This window comes from Gopherus flavomarginatus, chromosome 3 (genome assembly GCF_025201925.1).
Source record: "Gopherus flavomarginatus isolate rGopFla2 chromosome 3, rGopFla2.mat.asm, whole genome shotgun sequence".
Classification (NCBI taxonomy): Eukaryota; Metazoa; Chordata; order Testudines; family Testudinidae; genus Gopherus; species Gopherus flavomarginatus.
The window spans coordinates 73,844,023-73,871,564 of NC_066619.1; the positions used below are offsets into that span (position 1 = coordinate 73,844,023).

The window sequence follows — 27,542 nt, forward strand, 5'->3', positions numbered from 1 at the left end:
GTTAATTTTTCCTCTGATGCCTGTATTCAGAACTCAAACAATTCCATTATAGACAGCAGTCATGTTTAGTTCCCTTTTGGATACAGTCATTAATAGCAGCAGGAGGAAACGTCGAAAGCTGTAGCATCAGCGTTTAGCCATTCTTACCTTGATAGAAAATGCCCTCTTTCTTAGAGATGCTACAGTAGCTCTTAAAGAAAACAGATATAGACTCAGCCAGTTGTTCTCCAAAACAATTTTAATTTAATTTGCATTTTGGAGCCTAAAGAGATTAAGAGCAGAGAAAAAAGTTTGTTATTCCTTTTTTACATTCCTATTAAAGCTTAATTACTTCACGTAAAAAAGAAATTGCAGTATTTCAATACACTGAGCTAGCCCTGCATAGGAAGTCTGTGACATGATGGGACGTTTATACAAAATGAGTTAAAAATCAGGTAAACAATCACTTTTCCACTTTGCCATCAGCGAAGGGTCCAAATCCATACAACAGTTATTTTCACACTTACAGAAGCCAAGGGATTTGTACAGTATAAAGAAATAGTGTCCTTCAAACTACATCAGATTATCTCTTCCCCTCATTTCAAATGTACTGCCAACAACTTTTTCCCAAAAAATTACTTTGTATTACCAATTACCATGCCCTGTCAATTGACTTTACAGTAAAGACGATCAACATTAATACAATGTCTTCATATTCATTTGTCAAAATTACATAATCTAGTCAGCGTTCTACTCCTTCCATTTGAAATATCATTTAATGAGATTTGCAGCATAAAGTAGTCACATACACAGCCACTGTTACTTTGCAATTGATATGAAAAAGATGTTTTTCCTAATAAGGATTTTATCCTTTTGAATAAAGTCTGCCATGACATTCCATTCCTTTTTTAAATAGCTTTTCAAAAAAAAATGGAAATAATTTATGTTCATCCCATTTTAAAATGAGTTGACTGTCTCATTTAAGTGGCTAGAGAATAGATGTCTGTATCACAACAAAAGCATTTAAAATGCTATCTGAGACACTAAGGATTGTGTACTGATGAAGACTAAAACATTACCCTTTCCCTCAAAAATTTTGGTCCTCCAGTTCAGGAAGGATGTAAGTTTTCTCTCTCTGTTCTAGCACTAAACATTAGTACTGCTGTACATAATCTGCAGATAACAGATGGCTCTCAGTTCAGCCCCTTTCACAGACACGATATTGACTTAAAATTAGAATGCAAATGTCAGAAAGCCTACCTTTTGCATTTGCTGAAACACCATCACACTCATACTTTAAAAAGTATCTTTACTTTGTGCACTACTGCAGTCAGAACCACCAAAGATAGCACAAACATATGGAGAGTACTTGCTATTAGGATGGCAACAACAGACAGAAATATAAATTTTACTGTAACATTCTGAGGGGGAAGAAGAAAGCTTCATTTTATACCACTAATTTTCATCTCCCTGGCTGAAGTATTCCAATAAAAACTCTGAGTGGGATGAAAAACAAAAACAAAACAAAAATCCTTTGAGTGTGCGTGCGCGAGCGCATATATGTATTAAAAAAATCCACCTTCAGATCTTTCAAGAAGCAGGCCTCTTAGGGGTATCGGTATCCCATTTTCTTAGGAACATGCTGTAGATTGTTTAAATACTTTAAAAATGTGTTGTACCCCAAAAATGCATACAGTTGTATATAATGTCCTTGACATGTGTGGCAGTGGGTGGTACCTCCGGAACAGTACATTCCAGTTACAGAAATATGTAACAGGAAGATAACAGAGGGAAGGGGAAAGAAGATGTTAAGTAAATAATGACAGAAAGGAGAAGAGAAAATAATTCATCATGTTCTGAAGGTCCTTTAGTTCCTTAGCATGCTTCAGTTTCAACTAACAGTGCTGCTTCATTTTTGCATTCCTGTGTTGCATTAGAATAACTCCATTCCCAGCATTAAAGGAGTAACATGACCAAGAACAAAAGTAATCAGAACCTTCTTTCAGGTGGTGGACAGCTAAATTTAGAGTCTTATTTACAAACTCAATGAAAGCCCACAACACCCTAACTTATTACCTTCCAATGGAGTCTGGACTGCTTTAATTTAACAGTGCAATAAAAATTAAGAAAGGTAATGGGAACGTTGGTGGCTAAGTGACAGACAGGTTTAAATGTGCCTGCCATTACCTTCTGGAAGCCTAGATTTAAATACCTGGAGATCATAAAAGTTCATTAGGTGGCCTCATCCCAATACAAACGCAAAATTCAGAACAACAGAGGTGCTGTAGGTCAGGATAGAGGTACATTGGTAGATATACAGGGAAAACATGCACAGGAGATTAGTCCCTCCCATACTTTACAATATTTGCATACATTTCTTTAAAAACAAAACAGTAGAATAAACTTTCATACAAAGACTTGGCAATCTTCTTTGGATCACTGTTTAAAGAAAATGATCTGTTCCCTAAGGTTTTTGTAGCCAGAAAACTAATGGGTACGCTTTCTAATTCAGAAATTTTGCTAGCACTATAATAGCAGCACAGTATTCCTGTTGTTTTTAAAAATCACAGTTCTGGACTCTCAAAGGTAAAACTCTTGGAGAAAATTGTCCAATCAAACAACTATAGCTATCTATTATCCCATTTAAAGTCAGAAATTTAAACTATTAACAACGAAGAGCAGCACAGATTCTAGAATAGAAAAAAACAATGTTCTAGAATCCTTTTTTCTACTCTCTATGTTGGAGCTCCAAACACATTGTGGCTCATTCCTGCAGTGTGGTGTTGATAATTAATTAAGTCTTCTTGCAGAATGATAAGCGAAAGAGGAAGAATGTTGAAAAGAAGAAACTGAAGTAATGAAACTTGTTCTTACGATCAACAATTGGTGTAGCATGTGTTTTAATAATTATAAATAAAAAATTCAGATAATTGAATAGAAATTTACTCGTATCCTTGTGAAATTAAGTTAATTCATACTTTGTTTCTCATGCAAACAATGCAAATGTGCCATGGGACAAAAGATAAAAAGTTGTTTCAATATATTTTATGCAGTTTATACTTTGAAATATGTATAAACGACAGTGCTTCTGACATGACTGCTGGCTGTTTAAAAGTCATCAAGATCTGAAGGTGACTCAGCCACTCCGCTTCACTTTTCCATCACAAGCTAAGGGAAGGAGAGAGAGAATACCTAAACAGCCAAAAGGTAAGGAAAGCACTGCCTTTTTACACACTGTCAAGGGTATGCTCATCACCAATGCAATTCACAAACATCAAAAGACAAAAATATTCTAAAATCAAATTAAAAAACTAAAACCATTAAGTTCAAGTCACCTTCATAAATTTCATTAATTTGGCTTTTGAAATTCCTCTGCTATTATCTTTGCAAGTTCATAATCTGATGAAAGTCTAGATAAACCCACTGAATTTCTGGAGTTAAAAAAACCATTAAGTATGGTTACTGACCATCACTGAAAAGAAATGCCAAGTCAAATGACATCCACCGTGCTTGACCATTGAATTGGCAGTAAGTTGTACTCTACTCAACCCAAAATAATTTTCTCTTGAGAACATTTTAAAGACATGTGTAGGGCTAATGTGCCAGAATAAGTTTTACTCTGAATCAACAATAAAGTGCTGAATTATATTAATTACCTGAATCTTACTCATTTAGAATCTTCACTTGCAGATTTCTAATCAAGTTGAAAGAGCCCTTTCTGCTGAGATAGCTAAGCTGTTGTGCAAATATTATAAAAATAGGTAACTTTCAATAGAAGCTTTGTACACACCACAACCTCTGGTGTTTAAAGTATGGCTGACAATACGAGAGGTGAAAAATGCATGCAAATTATCTAAAAGGGTATATTTAAAATGAAGGAAAGGGGCACTGCTATGGAATTTTTGATACATTATGAGTGGCTCTCTGCCAAGGTAATATAATTATACTATATGCCTACACCTGGTTTGACAAGTATCATGCCACCAACATGCTTTAGTTCCTTTTGTAGGTAAGGAAGTTGACTTGTAATTTCAGACTACTGCATACATTCAATTTATTTCTTATTCAAGTGTATTATTAAGTTTGAGGTTAAAAATTTGAGCAAACTCTCTACATCTAGTCACACAATCAGCACAAACAAGACATTAGTGCAGCGGGAAAAAGTCAGATGTACACGATAAAGACTCTTCCTTTGCTGCATGATGCATCAGAATGACAGACTTAAATTTCAACTGTGTTACTAAGACAACAAGAATAGATTTTCCCCCAAATTTAGCACATATTTCCAGAGGACTAAGAGAAAGCAACCTCAGATACAGCTAGAATAGAAGTCAACCCAAAAAGTTTGGACAATTGACACATAGCTCCAAAAATTGTCATGCTATGAAGGAAGTGTGCTCAGAAAAAGCTCCATAAAACTGCAAAAAAAAAATGCTGTTTGAGCTGAAGTTGGCCAACTGCTGCATAGAAATATGCTAACACACAACAGTCATGTTTAAGCCAGTGCATAGAGAAGATAAAGCACTTATGGTAATTGCAAATGTTAACAAGTCCATACAACTTGTTCAGTTTAGCAATGAGTTCATAGAAAAAACAGAATTTGAGTACAAATGCACAAGCAAAAACAAAAAAAAGATGACCTTCCACCTGTATAAAATCCACATACCAGTAATAGTAAAAAGACACCAGTGAAAAATATTAATCTCAGTCCCAAACATCCAACAGGCAAATAAAACCAGAGTAGACAAGCCTTTGGCAGACAATTTTAAGAGAGTCTAAATATGGCATTACATTTCTAAATAATCCACAAAATATATTATATGGCATATTCATATTAAATACCGGGTAGCCAATTCTGCAGATCTGATGCTAATGATTCTTTAGCCAATGAGAACACAATAGGTCAAGCTAAATGAACGCTGGTGTATCACAACAGTGCTTTAGAAAGCAATGTCACCAACTCGTGCTTCAACAGTTGTCACACTATCATCTATGGAGCAACACAAAGTTCTCCAGCTTTTCAGGGACATGCCCTTTATAACATATGCTATGATTCACTATAACACGAGCAGCAAGACATTGCAATGTAGTATGATTTATGGGCTGGATCAAATTTTTTGCCATTTCCTTCTCATCCAGCAAGTCACTAGCAGTTTGTTTATGCAAGTTTGTGGTGTCAAAGTGTGAACCTGACTTGATAAGAAGATTCATGATGTCTGGATGGTTGTTCAGTGCAGCAATGTGCAAGGGGCTGTTATCATCAGAGTCTCTGACATTTACATCAGCACCACATTCCACCAGTATAGCAGTAACTTGTAAAGAGGGGAATTTGCAAACAGGGTAACGACCCACACATGTAGTATTCTTATCAACAGCAAGATGAAGTGGGCTGAAGTTATTCTTTCCTCTAGGCTGCAGTTTAAGAAACCTGTAAATAGTCTGCTTTTTAAAATGGTCTTGTTCTGGACTGCAAGGAACTTTTTCCAGCAAGCAAATTAAATGCAAAATGATAGAAAGAGCTTTGTTCAGCTGTATTTGGTCAGGTGGACACTGAGTTTGTTTGATAGCCCGATCTATTTCGAGGACACTTTTGCACAGTATTCCCATAAGATCATCAAATGTAACAGTGGTGCCTAGGAGGCCTTTTGCCCTATCCTGTAGCATGAAGGAGAAGAGTTCAGCAAATGATAGTAAACTGCTGGCTGTCATAGGGCTCAGGGGGTCTAAATTGCTTTGCTGCATGTCCAACGCATATTTCCATAGGTTGATGCATCGTTTAAAATTTCCAGAGTCTGCATAGACGGCACCTCTGTACCTAATATAATAAGATGTATCTGGGTGAGAAGGACCAAGAATACGTTCTCTAATTAACAGCGCTTGCATTCTCATCTCATCAGGGTCTGCAATAAGGTTTTCTAGCTCTTCTGCACTATTCACCTCCTTGGCATAGTCATAAGCCATAATTAGTGTTTGTGGCACAGGTTTGCTGAGGATATTAGTCCTGTCACTGTACCTCATGTCCATAGCTCTTTTCCAGTATTTCAAAGCACCAAGCAGATCTCTTTTTTTGTCCACAAATGTTGCTCCTAAAAGCTCCAAAGCATTAATACGTTCTGCCTTACTGGTCTGTACATGCTGTGTCAGGAAGTCCACAATATTTGTATGACCTGTCACACTGGCTGACAGAAGAGGAGTCATTCCATAGCCATCTTTTTCCATCTTTGCACAGTATTTAAGAAGCATCTTCATGATGTCCAAGCTTCCAGATTCTGCACAGTCATGTAATGCAGTATTTCCTGATAAGAAAAGAAAATCATAATTGCACAAAAATCATGGTAAATTGATAGAGCTATACTAACAGCTAAAGGAGAAATACTTAGTGCATACATGTCAAAACAGACAAGTTGCAAGTTGATCGCTGGAATACGCAGGACTTAATTAAAATACCAAGGTTGTCAAGCAGCGATACAAGTGCAAAGTTACTTGATAAAATTAAAGATGTTTCAAGTAAACTTTTGTCTCATTACTCCAAAAACAAAACAAATCCTGAATCCTCCATTCTGTGGTAATTTCATATTTGTTTTTAAGGATAAAACATTAGCTCTAAACATGCTACCTCTATCCTTCCAGACTTTTCATATATCCTTCCTCCTTTCTTCTAACTAATTTAAAAAAAAAAAAACCCAATAGGTATAAACTTATGACAACTCTTCAGAAGGTTCATTTTCTTGCACACGGTACACATATCCCCTACCTTTCATCTGGGTCTTCAGATAGTAAGCCTTTCAGGGCAGAGATTTTTCTTTCTGTATTTGTACAACACTAGTATAATGGGGCTCCAATCCCAACGGGGGCTTTTTGATGCCATCATAACATTTAAATGATCTAGGAAATATGGCTATTTCATTTGTCTAATCTATATAAATTCAAACACTCTCATCTTTGTATTTGATTAAATTATTCTACGGACACTGGGTTGACAAAGTAAAACGCACATAACATATTTTGTCCACCTAGTCTTTATCCTAAAGTCCTAAGCTTTCTCCCCCTGCTATTCTGGTTAGGATTCCCAAAGCCAAGAATACGTTAATAGAAGACAAAATTAGCACATTGTTTCTTGAAAGATATCATAGGTGCCATATACACAAAAGAGTGGAAATTGTAACACACACCTGAAGAATGCATTTTTAGCTATGGATTATTTCCCATCAGTACCACACTCCAAATGTATCTTGTAAAATGTACTAAGTGTTCTAATGCTGTGTGTTGGAAGAATCCAGAAAAATGACAGCAAGCATTAATGACATTTCACCGAAAGCCATGTTTGCAGCAAAGTTGAAAGGAAACATTAGAAGCCACAGTCCACCAAATCTTCCATACACTCCGAAGTACTGTAGCTGAATGTCTTAGTTTAAATATGTACATTTCACTCGCAAAAAAAGATAACCAAACAATGTCTCTAACATAGCTGATTTCTTGAAAAAGTCCATAATTTAACACAAGCTGTTCTTTAGCTCTTCATCTGGTACATGCATGTGTTCCATTTTAACACAGGACTCCTACTGCATTAACAGGACACTAATTAGAGAAGTATCAAAAGTTCACACAAAAATCAAGCTACAATTGCAGTGAAAATTCTAGCAAAGAATACATTTCCTACAGCATCAGAATAAACTGGAAGTCAATTGAGGATCATATAACCTATTAGAATTATTATTTCCTTGCTAGCTGGTCAATATTTTTGGTGGAAAACTGTCACTCCACAGGAAATTAGGTATATTATCTTATTGTCAGATTTTCCCAACAGAAGAAAACATAGTTTTCCTACTATTACACCTGCTGCAGCTTGGATTATTATTGCTCCAACCAGCCACTTCGCCATGTTCTCCTGCTCCATATTGTTCATGTATTCTCTGGGCCAGATGCTCAGTTGCATTCTAATGGTTTTGTGCCACCCAGGAGCACAAAGATTCTAAATCTGGTCAGCTAGGAAATTCTCTGGTGTGGGGGAGGTCCCAGCTGATACAAAGCCAATATATCTGCCTCCTGCACCACCCACTCACATTCAACCCAAATGTAGGTGGTGTGTCAGGGTCAGGAGCAGGTATAGTTGGCATATGCTATGCTCCAGCTATGCTCAATTGGTGTAGTCTCTTAGAACTACAGCCAGCTGTCATTGTAGCACAGGCCATTCTACGTTAGACTGTAGCTCAATCCCAGTAATCAGAGATTAGTGACCAATTTCTCTGATAGACCCTCCTTTTCCTTAGCACAGCAGACAAACATTTTCAGATTACACCTATTTATGACACAGTATCAAATATTGTTATATGCAGTGTTATAGCTGCATTGGTCCCAGGATAAGAGAGAGAGAGAAAGTGGGTGAGGTAATATTTTTTATGGTTTCTCTCACCAACAGAAGTTAGTTCAATAAAAGATATTACCTCACCCACCTTGTCTCTAGTTTCAGATAGTCATTTACAGAATCTATACCTTTACATGACTTCTCTAATCTACAGTTAATCTTGAATGAACTATAGTTTACCAAGATACATTTGCAGTGTCCTAACCTGACTTCTCATCACTGTATAAAATTAATTTAGTCACATCATCCCTACTGTCCTTGAGAGTGTAGGGAAAATTCTTTTTTGTCCCCAACTAGCCTACTCAATTTGCCAGAGATTTCCAAACTCCAGTGGCAAGTCTCAAAAGTAGAAGAGATTATGGGGCTTTTATTCTAACAGACGTCTCTCTTCTACTTATTGCAACCATGTATGGGTCCACAGGATTCCTCCTTGATGGATGCCCTAAGACTTCATTAGGAATTAACAGGAAATACAGGACAGTGAGACCAAAAACAACAACTGGGATTATCCATAATTTAGTATAAAATGTCACTTCACAAAATAACATAATGTTTTGTGACCTCTTACAGTCTTCAGATCCTTTCTTGGTGCTGCACAAAATAAAATATTTTGAGAACCAAGTCATGGAGTAGAGGAAGGATCAGAATGTTGGGTGGGGACTATAAATAATAAAACTGTCTCTCTTATACAAAACAGTCTGTAAAACAAAAGGATGGAAAATTCTCAAATGTTACTGATCACTTTGTAAATGGTTTAGACCAAAAAGACAGATGACTCTCCTGTGAAAATAAATATTCTACTAGAAATTGGCAATGGTCATAAAGCTTATCAAAATGTTAATCTTTTCGTGGAAAAACAAACAAACAAACAAACAACCTAGATCCTCTACTCCACTGTGCTTACTACTTACTACCAAAAGTAGCACTATTGATTTCCAGCAGCAGAAGTACTATGCTTTACAGGCCTGAACCTGAAAACACTGTCATTTACAAAAAACTATGAAAAAAAAAATATCTTTCATTTCAACACTTGTCCAGTCCGGTAAACTGTCTTTCAAAAAGTGTTTTAAACGTAAATTTTAATACTGATTTTGGCTGCATTGTCAACCAAATATCCACATCTTCACAATGTGTTTTTCCCCTTGGGGGTCTATCTATTCATTTTAATCTGATTTTACTTGTATAGTTTATAAGGAAGTGTAATTCTCCCACTGTTCCAAACCTCTCCGTTTTCCTTTTTGGCAGGTTCTCAGCTATGCCTTCCGATGGAAGCTCTGCCATAATATTTCAAACAAGTTAACTGTCCCAAAATAGGACTGAAATCAAAGTGACAGTCTCGCAATCGCCACATCAATTTTGTGACAAGGATATTTCCTGTAACTGTGTCCTACCAGTCTAAACATATTCGATTTACCTTACAAGTTTTGTTAATTTTTTCCTTAATTTTAGCCTCTTAGAATTGCAAAGCATTTATTTACTGAAACTGAAGTGAAACGCTAAGATGTGCCAGACATATCTAGAAAATGGAACAATATATGGGCATAACAAACAGGACTGAGGTATTAGCTTTGTAGTAACTCCTACTTTCTGATCATCTATTGTATACAAACATGGAGACAAAAAAAAGGGGGGGAGGGAGGAGGGGTGGACAGTGTTGTAGGTTTTATTATGTATAAAAATATATTTGGTGTTATGTAATTTGTACACATACATGAAAAAAAAAAAGACTTTCATACCTTATGTTTTATTTTCAAATTTTATTTCACAAGGAGGAACAAAAAATCCACCGAACCCCCCCCCCCCAACTCCACTTGCACTTTGATAATTTTAATTACTTTTGTCCCCAGGGCATCTTGTACAGGTCAACAACGTCAAACGTTCTTGAGAATATCTTGTCTTTTTGCTATTTAGTTTACGTGGATAACTATGTTTACTACCAAGGTATGTCCCTTACCAGAAGGGAACCCACTGGAGTCATGTCAACTTGACAGCAGTATCCCAGGACATGACTTCCCTGCAGTGCCCCCTTAGGCAAAGGGTGGCATTTCAGGTACTCCCCCTCAACAACCCAATCAGTCAACCTCAAGGTCTCCTGACTCAATAATACCCTCCCTGGGTTGGTTTATTATAAAATCTTGTGAAAACAGATCAAACAAAAGTCTCAAATAAACAAGAGGTTCTTCTGGTTTTCAGGGTTTCCACTGAAGCCCACCTTCTGAACTCGGTTTCCAATCCCCTCAGTTGCCATTCAGCCTTTGTCTCTCTCCTTACAGCAGGAACCCCAGCCCTCTTCCTGGAGATGGGAAAGTCAGCCACTTATCCCGCTCTTTAAACAAGAAATTCCCAGCTCTGCTGGACCGGGTTGTAATTTAGTGCTCTGGAGGGCCTTAGCCAGTTCCTCCCTCAGCTGGCACTTTTCCCCTAATTAGCTTTCAGGCTCAAGGGATCAGCAGGCCCATCTTCTACTGCTGGTGTCTGCCTTACTATGAGGTAGTAAAGGCAGCATATATGCTACTCCCTATCTCCCAGCTAATTCCAGATTGGTTGGGTGAGGAGGGGAGCTTTGCCCCTCTGTCTTTGCAAGGTTCCTCCCCTAAGCCCCTTAAAGATACAGGGGTGGGATTTCCTCCCAAGCACCATTCATTCCCAGGACCTCTTCCTCTCTATCCATATCCCCCCCTAAGGTCCTTATCTTGGACATTTTAAATCTGTAAAGAGCCATGCCTCCTGGTGAAGCTGGCTGACCACTAGGGCCTACTGCCTTTAAAGGGCAGGCTATTCTGTCACAGGCAGCATAGTTGCTTGTATTTCCTTGTAACTGTTTCCAGCAGTGCCTGCTATATGCTTAGCAGAAAGAACTTTCCTTTATATATGGAGATATCTATCTCACAGAACTAGAAGGGACCCTGAAAGGTCATCGAGTCCAGCCCCCTGCCTTCACTAGCAGGACCAAGTACTGATTTTTGCCCCAGATCCCTAAGTGGGCCCTTCAAGGACTGAACTCACAACCCTGGGTTTAGCAGGCCAATGCTCAAACCACTGAGCTATCCCTCCTTGCACCATTAGGACCACAGCCATGGTAGTGATATCTTATGGAAGAGAACCTTAAGTCCATACCTTTTATGACCAAGAATACCAAGCAGTGTAGACTCCCTCCAGTCACTCTTCTTCATTATCTATTCTTAAGAGGCATGAATAAGGGCAAAAAAAATATTCAATAGCTACCTATTCAGTGACTACCCTTCAACTTGGGCACTGAATGAGGCAAGAAGCATTTAGAAAAAATAGTATATAATCATATAATTAAAGACTGCATCCTAACGCATATACATAAGGAGGCCAATTTAAGGTGGCACAACTAACTTTAATTCTGGCATTTCCTAACTTTTGAGTACTTGACTTTGCCATTTTAACATCAGTTTATTGTAGCTTTCTTTTTTAAATTATAGTTTCACAGGTTTTTAAAAAAGCAAACTGAAAAAAACAGATGTCATCATGTAGAACCATTCTCACTGTCCATATGGGTCATCAGCAGTGTTGGAAACATTAGATCCAAATCACAGATCTCTACCATTTGAGCTAATAGAGTAACCAACACTATGTAGACCAGCCACTAGAGGAAGGATGGGACGCTTTTAGCCAATCGGTTTTACATGTATTTGTTAGCAAGCACAGAACAAAGATACTCAGATATCCCAAGTTCTATTTCTGGTTCTAGAAGGAAGCATGTCTAGGAGTTACAGACCCTTCTGCCCTGATCTCCAGAGCCTGCTCCCTCTTTAATCTCTGCTCTTGCTTCAACCTGTTCCTCTCCTCTGCATTTCAATCAGGCTGCCAGGCTTTCCAGACCCCCTCCAGCTTCTGGTTTAACTGGGGGCAGGGAAGTGGAGGGGCAGGGCACGGGTACAGAGGGGGGTGGGAGCACAACTACAACACTGCAAGAGACACACATTGTCATCATGACACACTGCAAAAACCCCAAACAAACACTTAAAACTACAATTAGCAGCTAGCTGAATAGATTCAACTCTAAATCAAACATCTTTCCAATCTCATGAATTTACCATAAATGGACACACAGAGAACCATGAAAAAAAGTAGAATATTCCACAGAGAATCTCACTGCTTTCTCAAACTAGTCTTCCATCCACAAACAGGTAATTTTCCTTTTTACCTATGCTGAAAGAAACCATTGTTCTACCAGTTATCAGGCTGGAACTACCAGAAGTAGTTGGGTTTTGTTTTTTAATTTGAATTACAATAGTATTTACAGGACCCGACTGTACAGAGAACAGTATAAGCACAGTAAGAGAGAGTCTCTGCCTCTAAGGCACGGGTGGGCAAACTATGGCCTGTGGGTCACATCCGGCCCTTCTGCCTGTTTAATCTGGCCCTCAATTTCCCACTGGGGACTGGGACTTGCCCTGCTCCCACGCTCCAGCCAGGAAGCAGGGTCAGAGACCGCTCCACGCACGCGTGCCAAGCCTCCCAGAAATAGCAGCATGTCCCCCTCTGGCTCCTACATTTAGGGATAGCCAGAGGGCTGCACACGCAGCCCCCATCACAAGTGCCACCCCCTTTGGCCGGGAACTGCGGCTAATGAGAACTGCAGGGGCAGCCCCTGCGGACGAGGCAGCGTGTGGAGCTGCCTGGTCGCACCTCCACATAGGAGCCGGAGAGGGAGGAGGGACATGCCACTGCTTCCAAGAGCTGCTTGAGGTAAGCGCCTCCTGGAGCATGCACCCTGATCCCCTCCCATGCCCCAACCTCTTTCTGTAGCCCAGAGCCCCCTCCTGCACTGTGAACTCCTCATTTCTAGCCCAACCCCAGAGCCTGCATCCCCAGCCAGAGCCCTCTCGCCTCCTCAACCCGAATTTTGTGAGCATTCATGGCCCACCATACAATTTCCATACCCAGATGTGGCCCTCGGGCCAAAAAGTTTGCCCACACCTGCTCTAAGGCAATATCTACATTTAAAACACTAGAACAGCACAGTAGAGCCCTGCACAGACACAAAATTTGTATCCGCACCTGATCTATAATCCACAAAAATAATCCACAGATGCAGATATCCGCAGATATTCAGCAGATATTGCAGGGCTCTATAGCACAGCTCACAATAGTGCTTCGGTTTAGACCCTCACTATAGCGACAGGAGGGGTTCTCCCATTGCTGTAGTTAGTCCACAGCTAGGTCAACAGAAGAATTCTTCCATCGACTTAACACTGTCTACACTGGGGTTAGGTCAGCATAGCTACATCCCTCAGGGATGTGGATTTTTCAGAGATGTAGCAATGCCGATGTAAGTTTTCAGCGTGGACCAGCCTTAAACTTTAAACTAAATTAAGATGAAATGCAACAAGTGTTCGGAACAATCAGAAGGGACACAAGGAGAGGCTAGGGGAAAGGTTACAAGAATACACATTTACTTTGGCCAGATATATGCACAGAAAGATGGCTTTGGTTTGGCTACATTTTAGAAATAATATATTGTGAACTCGCTGAAACCTCGTTACAGGTTGGGTTAAAGCCTCTTTGAGGTTGAGAAATATGAACTCACTCTTCAATTAATGTAACTGTAAATATAAGTCAAGCCTAAACCAAAAGGGGTGTGTGAACCTGTTTAGGAGCTTTTGGGAGGAGTACTGTTTTGGGGGGGGGGGGGGTGGGGGGAGGAGAGTGAGAGAACACTCACATACTAAGGCTGCTCACAGACAAGAACAGCAAGAAAAGGCAGGGGAAAACAAAAAGCCTAGGAAGACACAGGAGCCAGTAAGCATAGTCTGATCCTGGAAAAAGCAAGACAGAGAACTTTTGGGTCTGGGGTTGGCTAAAGAAGCTGCTCCTTTTGTTCTTGGTTCCTTCTGGATTCAGAAACACAGGACTTTGAAAATAAATAAAACTGTATCAAAGAAATACCTGATCACCAATTTCTACTTCCAACTGGAACATCTCCAGGGCCCCAAACTTTGATTAGCTGCTCAGGTCAAAAGGGGCAACAGTCTAACAAAGTCTATCAGTTATCTATCTAGTAATCATCAATTGTCAATTTGAGGGGAAATTTGAAGGATGGGGTGGTGGCTGTAAGGACTAGTTCTATCCTTAAGAAGGCTATTCCGTGCATTACCAAAGAATTTTGAAAGTATTACAAAAACACACCTATTAATAAAAAGTACAAATGTTAAATATTAATTAAGACTATAAAGTGGCTCAAATATCAATATGACAAACAGTCACTAAGTGGATAATTAGCAGACTACTCTGCTTAGCATCTATGAAGAATTTTCACCCTGAGGAGTAAAGGGATTAGAGTGGAGGAGAGGATGATTTGTTTAGAAAAATATTCATACGAAAGGTTAGTTATACTACTAATAATTCTCTGTCCCTGTTACAGGTGCATGTTTAAGTCAGCATTCTTTCAGTGTGAGACTAGTTAAGTCGCAAGCACGACATTAGTTTGTTGCCACAAACATGATTTGCAACAAATTCAGCATTATAACTCTCTGCTAGAACAAATGAGGAGATAGCTGGCAAGGCAGGAAAAGCCTATGTGAAGCACCTCTCTTTTGATATGTAGTTTCCATACACCACATATCCAAGGGAAACAACATACAACAGTTGCTAATGTATGGTAAAGAAATGGTGTCAAACATTTTAAAGTCTTTCTAAAAAAAAAAATTAGTTATGATACTATCACCACCTTAGAAGGCTCAAAGTAAAATCTCTATTCAAATCAGTGTCTTCTCTTTTCCAAGTTAGTTTTCTTACACCATGTCTAATTTCTTTTCCATCCAAGAGTTATGGAATCTGACCACACATCTAGATTCTGGATATTCACGTGGATCAGTATGACAATGAACATGAGCATGCACTATTCTGAAGGGCATAAATGCTCTCCTCAAACTACCGTAAGGAACAGAATGTAACCAGAATTGTTAATCAGTTAGAGAAGTGGATGCACGTACACATTAAATTGTTATTCATGTTTTTGGGTTTTTTTAAAAATAGGAATAAATTAAAAAGCTGCTGCTGATTTGCACAACACCACTGTTTCACCCTAAAGAAGTCAGCAACTTCCTTCACTAATAAAAAATATTAAGATACTAGTGACTTTCAACTCTCACCTAGTCCTCCCAAATAGAGGGTAAACCTCAGTTGGCTTTGGGCCTTTACATTTTAGAGTTATATTAGAGCCCCTCTTTAAAATAGCCAACACAATGAAAAAGCACTACAAAAATGCTACATATTTCAGTGTAACTAATTCTTAAACTCTCCAGTGCTACCAAAGTCCATCTGGAGATTCACATTTATAATGAAAACTATTTTTCTCCCCCACATCCAGGTCGCTATCAGAGGCAAATCGTTCCAAAATAAATAATTTGCCTGCGACAGGGAGGGGAAAAGAAGAGACGCAGTTAACACAGATAGTAATTTGGCTGGACTTGAATGAACATTTTGTAAATGTATTAAGTAGATTTAGTTAAAGCTTGATCATGTTTCTGGATTAGTAAAACAATATTAGAAAATTAAAATTAAGTCATTCTTACTATTTCACATGCAAGGCCTCACTCCTGAAAATACCTGGGTCAGATGCTTAACATCACACAGCTGAAGTCACATTGAGTTCAACAGAATTATTCAAATGTGTAAAGTTATGCACGTGCATAAATCTTCACAGGTTCAGGACTCAATAAAATTAATCATCTTCTTAATTTAAAGATTGTTTATATTGCACTAATTTCAAGCAAAGCACAGAGGAAATGTCATCTAGTAAATTGATTACTTTAGTTTTAAAGACTGATTATATAAACATATTGATACGTATATAAACTTCGGGGTAGAGCCACAAAGGGACTTTAGGCACCTAAATCCAACACTGAGGTGCCACTGAGATCCTCTAAACCCTCTCTTAGCTGCCACTTAATTCTGGATGTGCCTAAATCCCATGGCACCTAAACTTTTGCCAGTAAACAAAGCTGCCTAGGTCCCAATGCCACCAAGTGGCTTGGCACTCTAATTCACGCCTGAACTCCAGAGGAATTGCAATCTAGGCATTCTGCCACCTCTCTCACCTGCAGGGGGCATGGAGGGGTTAATCCAGTAGGTGTTCTCAGAGTGTGCCTAACCCCACAGATGGCAGAGGTGGTGCTCCTCTTATACCCAAACAGCCCAGCGATTAGGGACTCATCTGGGAGGTGGGAGCAAATACCTCTTCTGGCTGACATGGAACAGGAATCTGAACCCACTTCTCAGGAAGAGTGTCCTAACTACTGGGCTGTGGGATATTTTGGGGCAGGTCTCCCAATCTCTCCTATGGAAACTCTTCCAATTGTACAAGTAAATATTAATTGAAGCAGTGGGACCGAAACATGGGTCTCCCACATACCAAGCAAATGCCCAAACCACCAGGCCAATGCAGAGGTGGCTAAATTTACTGATGCGTCGAGCCACATACAACAATCTTCAGAAGTTTGAGAACTGGGGCATGCCTTCCAGGGCTTCAGCCACACAGGAGGTGCCTATTGGGGCTTGGGACTTCAGTCTCCTCCTGCTGATGCCTTGTGTCCCAGCAGGCACACCCTGCAGGGTTGAAGCCCCAAGAATCCCTCCCTGATGGGCAAAAGCTAGAGGTGACGCATGGGGCAGGGCACTGGACCCCACGTGATCTCTTCCTCCCCCAATTTTTTTCCAGGGTTTGCTGGCCCCACTCAGCCACATGATGCCACCAGATCCCCTCTCTCCAAGGCAGCTGCTGAAGCTGACAAACTGGGAGCTGTGGCCATGGGGAGAGGCAGCACCAAACAGCTGGTAGCTGCAGGGGGAGCTGCTGCTTTTGCGGTTTCCTCTCCTTACAGAGCTAAAGCAGTGGCCCCTTCCTGCAGCTCCAGGCTCTTTGCCGCTACCTGTCCACCTGGAGCTAACACCTGAAAGCTGCAGGGAGGGGCCACTTGCGGTAAGAGGGGACGAGTACTTGGGTGTGTGTGATTCAAGCTGTTGTGGGGAGTGAACCTTTAAATTGTGCCCCCCAACTCACAGCAGGCACCAGTCATCTCTGGTAGAAGCCCCAAGCTCCACCCCGAGCTCCCTGCAGTCTGGTAGATGGAGAAGGGGTAAATACTGGGGGGCTCTGTGCACCACACTAACTGTAAAAGAGCCACATGCAGCTCGTGAGCCAGAGTTTGGCCACCCCTGCTATAGTGTATAAGTAGAAAAACACACCTTCATTTTTCATGAGAGGACTGACTCATCTTAGGCCCCTAACACAGGAAAGGATTCACAGCTGTGAATCCCAGTGGAGGGAGGTGCCTCCCTGCAACCCAGAATTAGGCACCTAAGCTCCTCACTTCTGCATATTCTATTAGCTATCCTAGGTGACTCCCAGCTCAACTGCCTAACTCTCCCCAAGCATTGTATAGTGAGCCTGAACACCTGACTTGGATTATAGCCATAAATGCCCAGTTGCATAATATATCCACATTTAAACTGCTACACCAGTGCAGCTACAGTGCTGCAATTGGGCCACTGTAATACTTCAGTGTAGACACTACAGCGAGGGGAAGGGTTCTCCTGTCACTGTAGTTAATCCACCTCCCCAGGAGGTGGCAGCTAGGTTAACATAAGAATTATTCCAATCAACCCAACAATGTTTACACTGGAGGGGGGACAGGAGGGGTTAACTCATCTTAGCTACATCGTTCAGGGTTGTGGATTTTCATAGTCCTGAGCAACATAGCTGAGTCCAGCCTGTCTTATTAATGCAGATCTGGCCTAAAAATTAGGTGTTACAATGCTTAAGTCCCTTTGTGGACCTAGACCTCTGTTTTATTGATGTGTACTTCTCCTCCTACACTTACTGCTTTATAATTATAAAACAAATAAAATAATGCAACCATCTAAGTAATTGGTGCCCTCATTCGTTATTGATTATGGCTTTATCCGGAAGATACTCAACTAAACCACTAAGAATTTTTATGGTATGGTATTGCAGGAAGAAAACTAAAGCTGTGCCCTCATGAATAAGCTTAAAAAAATCAAATGGGATAACGAAATAGACAAGTTACTAATATCAACAAGTCTTCATGGTTATGTTATGTTTTAATCTAATTTCTCAGACCACGAAAATAAATGCTATGGAACAAAGATCTTTCTGTTCACAGATCCAGCTCTCTCTAAATTACATTTTCAAGATTATTGATGTCTCAACATTTATGAATAAAGTACAAAAATATTTGAATCACTTAGTTTCAACATTCTCCCCCCCCCCCCCCCGTCATTGCAAACAAAACATCTTCCTTCTTTTAACTGCATCTTCTTTCATTATTTAATTTATTGGGCTGGGTAACAGGCATTCCTGCTACACTTTAGTTTCACATAGCCTTCATGCTCAAAATACTCTCACAAATGTAATGCAATGTGTCATGTAATACATCCAGGAAAAAGACAGAGCACATTTAGAGCAAGGCCTTTATTCCCAGGAAGCAGAGCCTTGTTTTTCAAAATGAAGCTTGGAAAGCAGGCAAGATAGAAAACCCAGAAGAGAAATGAACTTGTCAGACTTCTTGATGTTTACAATTAGGTTAATTATTTTTAATATACAATACATCACATGCTGATTTTGAAGAGACCAGAGTGGCTCTACCCTACTTCAATCATTTCTGGAGCTAACAGGTATTTAGAGGCAGCGATTTTGCTTTTTAACCCCCGGCTTAGGAAATGTTAAACACTTTTCAGTCTCCACCTAAGTTAAAGCCTTAATATAGTCTTCATACTTAGCCATAGATTCAAGTCTTATAATGGTTTTTAGATTAAAAACAGTAAGAAAACCGTCTGTAAAATCTGTAAGAATTAAATAAGCTAGTGCTGTTAAAAGAACCCACATGAATCATCACAGGGTTTGAAACCTCAGCCTTCAGAAATCAGCACAGATCACTACCACTTCAACAGAAAAAATCTTTACTCCTGCAGTTAATCAGCCACTAGAAAGGCATGCTGCACACATTTTTGCCAGGGGGTTACACAGCTATTCAATAGCAAAATGCTTGGATCAAGATTCTTGAGTCCTGTTTCTGACTGTGGGAAGAGAGTGCTGCCCAGTATGTACATAACACTGCCACTCTTCCCAGTGGAGTGGGGAACAGTCAGCTGAATTCATCCAAAATTGCAGAACAGTCCTGAAAAATCCAGTACACTTGAGAGATCTGTCCTTCACTTAGGGCCTGGTTTTGTGGTCCTCACCATGAAAAACTCCAGTGCTACTACTAATAGCTTACCCAAGTAGGGTGACCAGACAGCAAGTGTGAAAAATTGGGACGGGGGGGTGGTGGTGGTGGGGAATAGAAGCCTATATAACAAAGACCCCAAAACTGGGACTACCTCTATAAAATCAGGACATCTGGTCACTGATTACCCAAGCAACATGATTCTTGACAGTTCCTCTACTGTCCAGAAGCTTCTATGAAACTTACCACAGTATTGTTAATTTCAATCTGCTGCTGCTAAAGCCAAGAGTACTTATGCTGTAACAGTCTCCAACGTTAGGAAGACAGTGCTGAATTGGTTCACATTTGGAAGTTTTGTTTTTCAAATTAAAACTTCAGTTCTACAGAAACTGTAGATATTCCCTCATCCATACACAATACTGAGTGGGCAAAAAGGTTTTTCAAGTCCTATCTGTCATTTTTCCCTCATCCATACTTTTTGCGTGACCTAAACAAGTTCCTTTGTGACTATTTGAACTCTTTCCTCTATCCTCCATAGGAATCTGTGGAAACTGTAGAAGAGGATTCTGAAAAATGGTGGTAAAAAGTGAAAGTTGAATACACCTTGAACCAAGATGATTCAATACTCAGAAAATTTCAGAGTTATAGGCCATCTTCCATAGTACAGCACTGCTGTGCATTTTAAACTTTTTCCTCTCGCCCACTGCCATCACCGCCTATGAGGCACTGTTATCATTTGCTCTTATCTTGATCTTGACTCAGCTGAAATCCTCCTGTCTTAATCACTTACTATCTTTACTACTGCACTTCACTATATGCTGTTCCCAAATCTCTACTTTCCAAACTTCAGTAATCCAGAATGCTATTGCTAAACTACTCATGCATTCCAGTGAAATCCATCATTTTTAACTGCTTCAGTATCCATCTTTTCATTGAAATTTGTCAGCCTGATTTTTGGAGCTCTAAGGACCTACCCCATAACCCACCCCATCTTCTCCAACCCTAAAATACTCGTCGCTAAAAAGTGCGTAGTCATTTTTCCAGAAGTGAGGTTCTGGGGGTAAATGGAGAATCATGCATGGTACAGTAACTCCCCACTTAACATCCTCTCGCTTAAAGTTGTTTCAGTCTTACATCCCTGCTCAATTACAGAACATGCTTCATTTAAAGTTGTACAATGCTTCAGTATAGCGTCATTTGGCTGCCTGCTTTGTCCACAGCTGGCAACCACCCTATCAGTTTCCATACGCCCTTCCCCCACAGCGCCTCCTGCCCACCGGCAGACCCCACGGATCAGTGCCTTCCCCCTCCTAGCCCAGCCACCTCTTGCCTGTGGCAATCAGCGGGCTTGCAGTGTTCAGGAGGCAGGGGGAGCCTGCGCATCATGTCCTCACTCCTCCCCTCTCCCTTCTGAATGTCGCAAGCCAGCTGATTGCCACAGGCAGGGGAGGGAGGGGGTAGAAGCAAGGATGCAGGGTGTGGAGTAAAGGGGGAGGAGCGGGGAAGAAGAGATGGGTTAAGGGTGGGGCTTGGCGAAGGGGGGGCGTGGGCGGGCCGAGGGTTCAGCCCCCCACCCCTGGTGCTTGCAGAGTAGGGGAAGCTGCCGCTACTGCTGCTACGAAACATGCTTCTAGCCTACAGCACCGTCAGCCTCCTTGCCTGCCTCACTGTCTCCAGTGCCAGTGGGCTGTGCCTGTGTGGGGTATGGCGGGGGCACCTCCTAACTATAGTACTGCACTGTATGGCAAAGAAAATTTCCCTGGAACCTAACCCCCTCATTTACATTCATTCTTATGGGGAAATTGGATTCGCTTAACATCATTTCACTTAAAGTTGCATTTTTCAGGAACACAACCACAACGTTAAGTGAGGAGTTACTGTATGTTATAACTCATATTATATAAAAATTGTTTGGAGCTTTATACCCTCTACTTCCTGTTTTCAAGAAAATATCTGAAAGACAGCCTCTGGCGCTCCTTATAACAGCAGCTTTCTAAAGGTGCCCCATTTAATGAAGATATAATATTTAGTAGACTTAGGCTACATCTACACTACAGCCAGGATCCACGCTCTGAGATCAATTCACCAGCCGTCGATTTAGTGGGTTGAGTGAAGACCTGCCAAACTGACAACAGATCGCTCTCCAGTCGATCCCTGTACTCTGTCTTCCAATGAGAAGAGTAAGGTAAGTCGAGGGGAGAGTTTCTCCCGTCGACCTCCCCACGGTAACTTGCCCAAAGGTTATTCACATAGCTGGAGTTGCATAGCATAGGTCGACTTACAGCACTAGTGTAGACATAACCTTAGACAGCTTTACATTTTCAAAGTGCTGTACAAACAATTAAATAGAAAAGCTTCAGCAGGTGTAAAGCAGAGGGAAACACTAGAAGGCTCCCTCAACAGCCAGGTTAGGAAGCAGGGGCAAGAGTCAACACATGCACACACATGCAAGCCAGTAGTAACAGAATACTGGGAAAACCTACTTCTTAGATACATAGGGCTTGTCTACACTTACTGGGGGTTCGACACCCAGTGACCTATGCATCGACAGTCGACTTAGTGGGTCTAGCGAAGACCCGCTAAATTGACCGCTGATCGTTCTCCCAACAACTCCTGTACTCCACCAGAACAAGAAGCACAAGGAGTCGACGGGAGAGCATCTCCAATCAACGTCACGTAGTGTGGACCCCATTGTAAGTAGATCTAAGTACGTTGACTTCAGCTATGTTATTCACATAGCTGAAGTTGAGTAACTTAGATCAAACCCCTCATAATGTAGACAAGGCCCTGCTAGGTACACTCCCTTAAAATCTCCCTCCTGTGAGCAGAGACAAGTAAATATTAACATATCCAAAGAACATAGTATTTGTAGGAAGAGCAACAGGGACATCTATAGTAACTGGTTTCTTTGTCCATAAAAAGCAGCAACCTGGACGTTTCTTTCCCACCCTCCTATGAGGCCTCTCTACTCACCATCAAAGTGGCGCTTTCTTATAAAATGGGAGAAGGAATTGAAGATATGCCTAGCCAGATTCTCTCTTTCTCCCAGCACTACTCAGAATAAGGAATTCAAGGAAGCAAGAAAACTCTGCAGACTCATCTACACAGCATGGTATTGAGCGCTAGAGGGGTGTGAACTCTAAAGCTCACCAACAGTTTGGTCAAAAAAATGGCCCATGTATACCCTTTTGTTGCACGCTAAAAGTTCCCTAATGCATGTTAACGTAATACTGTTTCAACAACAGACATACTGAAAGGTGTAGACAAGCTGAGAGAGGAGTCTCCATCTGATGTCATCAGCAATGGGTAGAGTCTATTTCCAAAGGGCAAGAAAAGGCAGGACATACTACATAAAAAAACCACTACACACACACACACGCACACACGTACGTAATGGCCTTTACTAAGCTATAACAAATCCAAATCTGACACACCTTTTTCATAACACAAGGATCAGCTATGCTGTAGTACTTCAAAAATCTCACCTTAAAAGCTCTCATCTTTAGATTATGGTTGTGTGACAATACTATAAGAAAGATGAATGCTTGGCATAATAGAGAGGTGTATAGTTCTGAATGCAAGTGCCTTTAGCAGCAGTGTGCTTCTGCTGTTCACAAAATATTGTCTCTCTTGGGTATTGCCAAATAGGTGAGACTTGTGCAGTTGAGCTTAAGTCATGAGTCATGCAGAAATCGAATAAAGTGAAGAGGAGAAATGAAAATAATAGAGGAGATGAGACCAGAGAGATAAAAAATGCTTATAAGTAGGTGTCTATATGATGGTTATTTAAATAGAACAAAGAACAAATAACGTCTGCATAATTGTATAAAAGATGATATTAAGGATCAGTAAGTCTGAGACTATTAAGAGTCCACTGGCAGAGAGAGAAAAAGGAGTGGCCTAAATAAATGATTTTATGATACATCAGACCTTTACACAGCTGTCTAGTAATCACCCCCAGTATATAGTTGGAACAATACACAAGTCCATAGAGACTGATGAGTGGCTTTATGGCTTGGAAGTTATTCTTCTTACAAGCAGAAGTAAGTTATTACATTCTGCCCACTGTGTATCTCATATTTCTACCACCAATTAGCATTTAGCTTTCTTTATATTACTCCCCACATATTTTCACTTGTACAGTATGTCTTTAAGCCAATGGACATTTGCAGTGCTGTTGTATCCATGCTGATCCCAGGATATGAGAGACACAAGGTAGTGAGGTAATATCTTTTAGTGGATCAACTTCTGTTGGCAGGACAGACAAGCAGAGGTGCTAATTTCCACTTCATTTGAAGTGGTTTCTTGCAACATGTGTTAAGCCACTATGCTTAACAATCTGTCCCACCTTATATTTAACTGTGACACTCTGGTTACCTTCTCCAGATCTGAAGAAGAGCTCTGGGAAGCTCGAAAACTTGTCTCCTTCACAAACAGAAGTTGGTTCAATAAAAAGATATTATCTTACCCACCTTGTTTCAGTCAGTTAGGTGTTCATCTTTTTTTCTGTTAACAAGTCTTCATTTAAACAAGTACTAAAGATATCAAACAATAAACTATATTATAGAAATATTTCATGTTTGGAAAACTTAATAAAATTAGCCAGAAACAGGAATTAAAGCCTGTGTATGACACAGTATTTCTAAGGGGAAATACCCTTGACATGTATCAGAAATCAACTGTCCAAACACAGATCATCTTTCCAGGGTTAAAAATATGTGGCACTCTGCACTAACCAATACACCTTGTGAGTCAATACAACATTAGTAAGTACACTGGTGATGCAATTAAAAAGCAGCAACATGCCCACAGTTAGAACAAGAGGTCCATGCAATGATGATCATAGCAAAAAGGCAGAGGTCTTTGCTTTGAACAATAGTGCTAGGACCATTGTAAACAGAAGCAAAGAGACATCTGTTGTGATAACAGCACCACTGTTTACTGAAACTCTTTTTTGGCATGATCACACTCGCATTGGTCCTTGTTTTTCACCCTAATTCTCATTACTTAGTTACTGTAGCTAATAGATCAACTGAAGAATTCAAGAATCAAGGGTGGAAATTTTAAATACAGAAAAGGACTTCCTCCATTTTTCTATTCTGATTAACAGTCCAGGCCAGTGAATTTTATTCAATGCACAGTATATTTGTTTTGCAAATGAACAAATTTTGCATGATATAAGTTTATCTACTTTAAAAAAAGTTATCATATGACCCACTACATTTTCAGCAAAAAGCCAATTAGTTTTTTACCTACACACTTTAGCCAGGAGTATGAATCTATGTAGCAAAATCTTTTAAAAACTGGGGTTTATAATTTAAAACTTGTTGATTTAGAATGAAATTTAGTGACTTTTTTAAGTAATGAAACAGCAGGTACACTGAAAGATCAAACTGAAAAACTTACTTAACTACATACAAACTATAAACCCAACACTATAATTTCAACTTCTTGATAGCACTTTGAATAATTTACATTATCAAGTCAGATGAACATTTTTGGATGGTGGTCTCCTACAAGAAAAAAAGGTAACAAGAAGATCGCCTCAGGAACTTTGCAACAAGAAAAATAGGATATTGATCTTACCTTTAACACTTTTTCTATTAACATCAGCGCCTTTTTCAAGCAAATATTGAGCAATTTCTTTGTGTCCTTTGTAACATGAGATCATCAGGCACGTATGCCCATGTCGGTTTGATACTTCCAAATCAGCTTTATGCTCCACAAGGTACTTTACTATTTCCAGGTGCCCATCAAAACAGGCTGCCCTAAGTGGGGTTGAATTTGTCAGTGTTGTGTTGTTGACAGATGCTCCATGATCTAACAGACATTGGACTACCTTCAAATGACCAGCAGCAGAAGCTGCCCATAATGGAGGAGCCCCCTCGATGGTCTCACCATCAAAATTCACTGAGCCGCCAACTTCTATAGAAGCACAGCAATGCTCCAGCAAGTATTCCACCATATCAAGGTGTCCATAACGGGCTGCCATCAAAAGTGGTGTAGCACCACTAGTTTTTTCAGACATCAACAAGGTCACCTCTTCTTTAGTTTTGTTTGCCAGTAACTTTGCAAGGAGCCGCAGTTTGCCATCACGAGCTGCATTGAACACTGCTGTCTTTAGATCCATTTAGTCTGTGCCACTGTTATCCTTCAGCGAAACAGATAATGGGACTACTGGAACTACAGAGTCCAAACAGAAGACCCACACCCTTTTCTTAGATCTGTGTTATCTCTGTGAACAAACATGAAGATTGATTAACTGAATTAGGTCCTAACAATTACACAGACTGTGCTCAGCAATCTGCAAGAGAAAATAAAATTGATTTTTTTTGACTCTTTAATAAACTAAATCAGTGGTTTTAAACCCGGGGGGGGGGGGGAATCCGTGGACTAGGAGTAGGGGGGCCGAGAAAGGAGGTCGAACAGTGATTTCCAATCTGTGGTCTGCAGATCCCTGGAGGTCCCCAAACTAAGATTCCCAAAGGAGTCCATGCCTCCATTCGAAATTTTTGAGAAATCCGCAAATGAAAAAAGGGTGAAAACCACCGCACTAAATGCAATGACACTTTCCTACGCCTTTGCTCCAACTGACCGCCCACTGCCTGTGCTATACACGGCACCAATTCTCCCGAGAGGAAAGGAAGTGCCACCTTCGGGGGCTTCCCCGGGCTTTGGGGAGCGCCCCCTTCTGGGAGGCTGGCGGGAGTGGGCGCTCATCCTCCCCTGCCTCATTCACACGGGTTGCAGGAAAGCCCCCGCTCTGCGCTGGCTGCACGAGGAGCCGCGACAGCTCCACCAACTTGTGCGGGACCCAGCCCGGGCAGGGAGCCGCTGACCGCTCTCTCTGGCCTGGCTCCTCCGACCGAGCCGATGCACCCGGCTCACCGCCCGCGGGGGCACATCTGGGACCAGGCAAGGGGAACGAGACCGACCTTGGCTCCGCACCCGCCCGGGGGAGGCAGCCCCGCCGGCCCCTCGCCCCTCTCCTGGCCCCACGTCGCCCCTGGCCAGGCAGGTTCCCAGCCCCCTCGGACCTGACTCCTTGTCGCCTGGGGCCCGGGGACCCCGCCCAGAACAGGCGCCGATCTACCTTCCCCAGGCGCGGGCGCCCCGCCGGCTCCCTCTGCCCGGAGCCGCCTTCACCGGGAAGCCTCCGCCGCGCCCCGCGCCCCAGCCAGCTCCTCCATGACAGGCGAGTCCCCACAGCAACGAGCCTCGGCGAGCGCCCAGGCGCAGCCGAACCCACTCTCACGCGGCCTCTGCCAGGAGCTCCAATGGGGAAGGGGCCGCCCCCCAGTCAGCCACTTAGAGCGGCGGAGTGCCGCGTGGGGGGCGGGGCTTCGCCTGGCTCACGCTAGGCTGAGAGCTCGCAGAGACGGAGTTGCTCCGTTGTGGGCGGAGGGTGCTTAAGTTTCGCTGCAGCCGTAGCTCGCCAGGGGGCTAATGGGCACCCAGTGGAGCCGCGCGTGCTGCCTCCTCGCCTGGAATACAGAAGCCGGCCTGGGGTGGCAGGTGCTGGAACTAGGGGAGCGCTGCAGGACCCCCGCTTGAAGTGACCCTTATATACAGGGTTTACAGTTTGATTCACAGGCTCTCAGCACCCCCACTATACAAATTGTGCCAGCACCACTGTGTGGTAGGGACGAGAGGGGTCTGGCAAGGCCATGGTCCATGAGACCACCCCTAGAATACTGATTACATTTCTGTGAACCTTAGAATTAGACGGATTAAAACAAATTGGAGGGAATTCAGAGAAGAGCAATTAAAATGATTAAAGGCCTGGTTGTATTAATGTATGAGGAAAGATTAGAAGTAAATATCTATAGCTTGGTTAATTGTTAAAGTAGGGGTAAGGGGACTATAAAACTGCCTACAAGTATTGAAAGGGGGGGAAGGAATATTTAAGATGGTTCAGGGGTTTTCATGAGCAGTAATGGGATGAAATTAAACAAAGGAAAATGTATGCTTAATATCAA

General features: G+C 41.3%; 1 protein-coding gene across 3 annotated transcripts; it reads right to left on the bottom strand.

The window, feature by feature from the left end:
* Window positions 1-220: 220 nt before the first annotated feature.
* FEM1C (fem-1 homolog C) lies at window positions 221-26,790 on the bottom strand. 3 transcript variants are annotated; one of them, XM_050945808.1, is made up of 3 exons: window positions 26,657-26,790; window positions 25,150-25,798; window positions 221-6,275 (listed from the first exon to the last, which is right to left on the bottom strand). In XM_050945808.1, the coding sequence occupies exons 2-3, from the start codon at window positions 25,691-25,693 to the stop codon at window positions 4,966-4,968; spliced, it is 1,854 nt and encodes a 617-aa protein (XP_050801765.1). In that variant the 5' UTR covers window positions 25,694-25,798; window positions 26,657-26,790; the 3' UTR covers window positions 221-4,965. The 3 variants fall into 3 exon arrangements, with proteins under 3 accessions (XP_050801765.1, XP_050801766.1, XP_050801767.1); XM_050945809.1 differs by having other exon boundaries at window positions 25,150-25,867; XM_050945810.1 differs by lacking the exon at window positions 26,657-26,790 and adding an exon at window positions 26,601-26,619.
* Window positions 26,791-27,542: the final 752 nt, after the last annotated feature.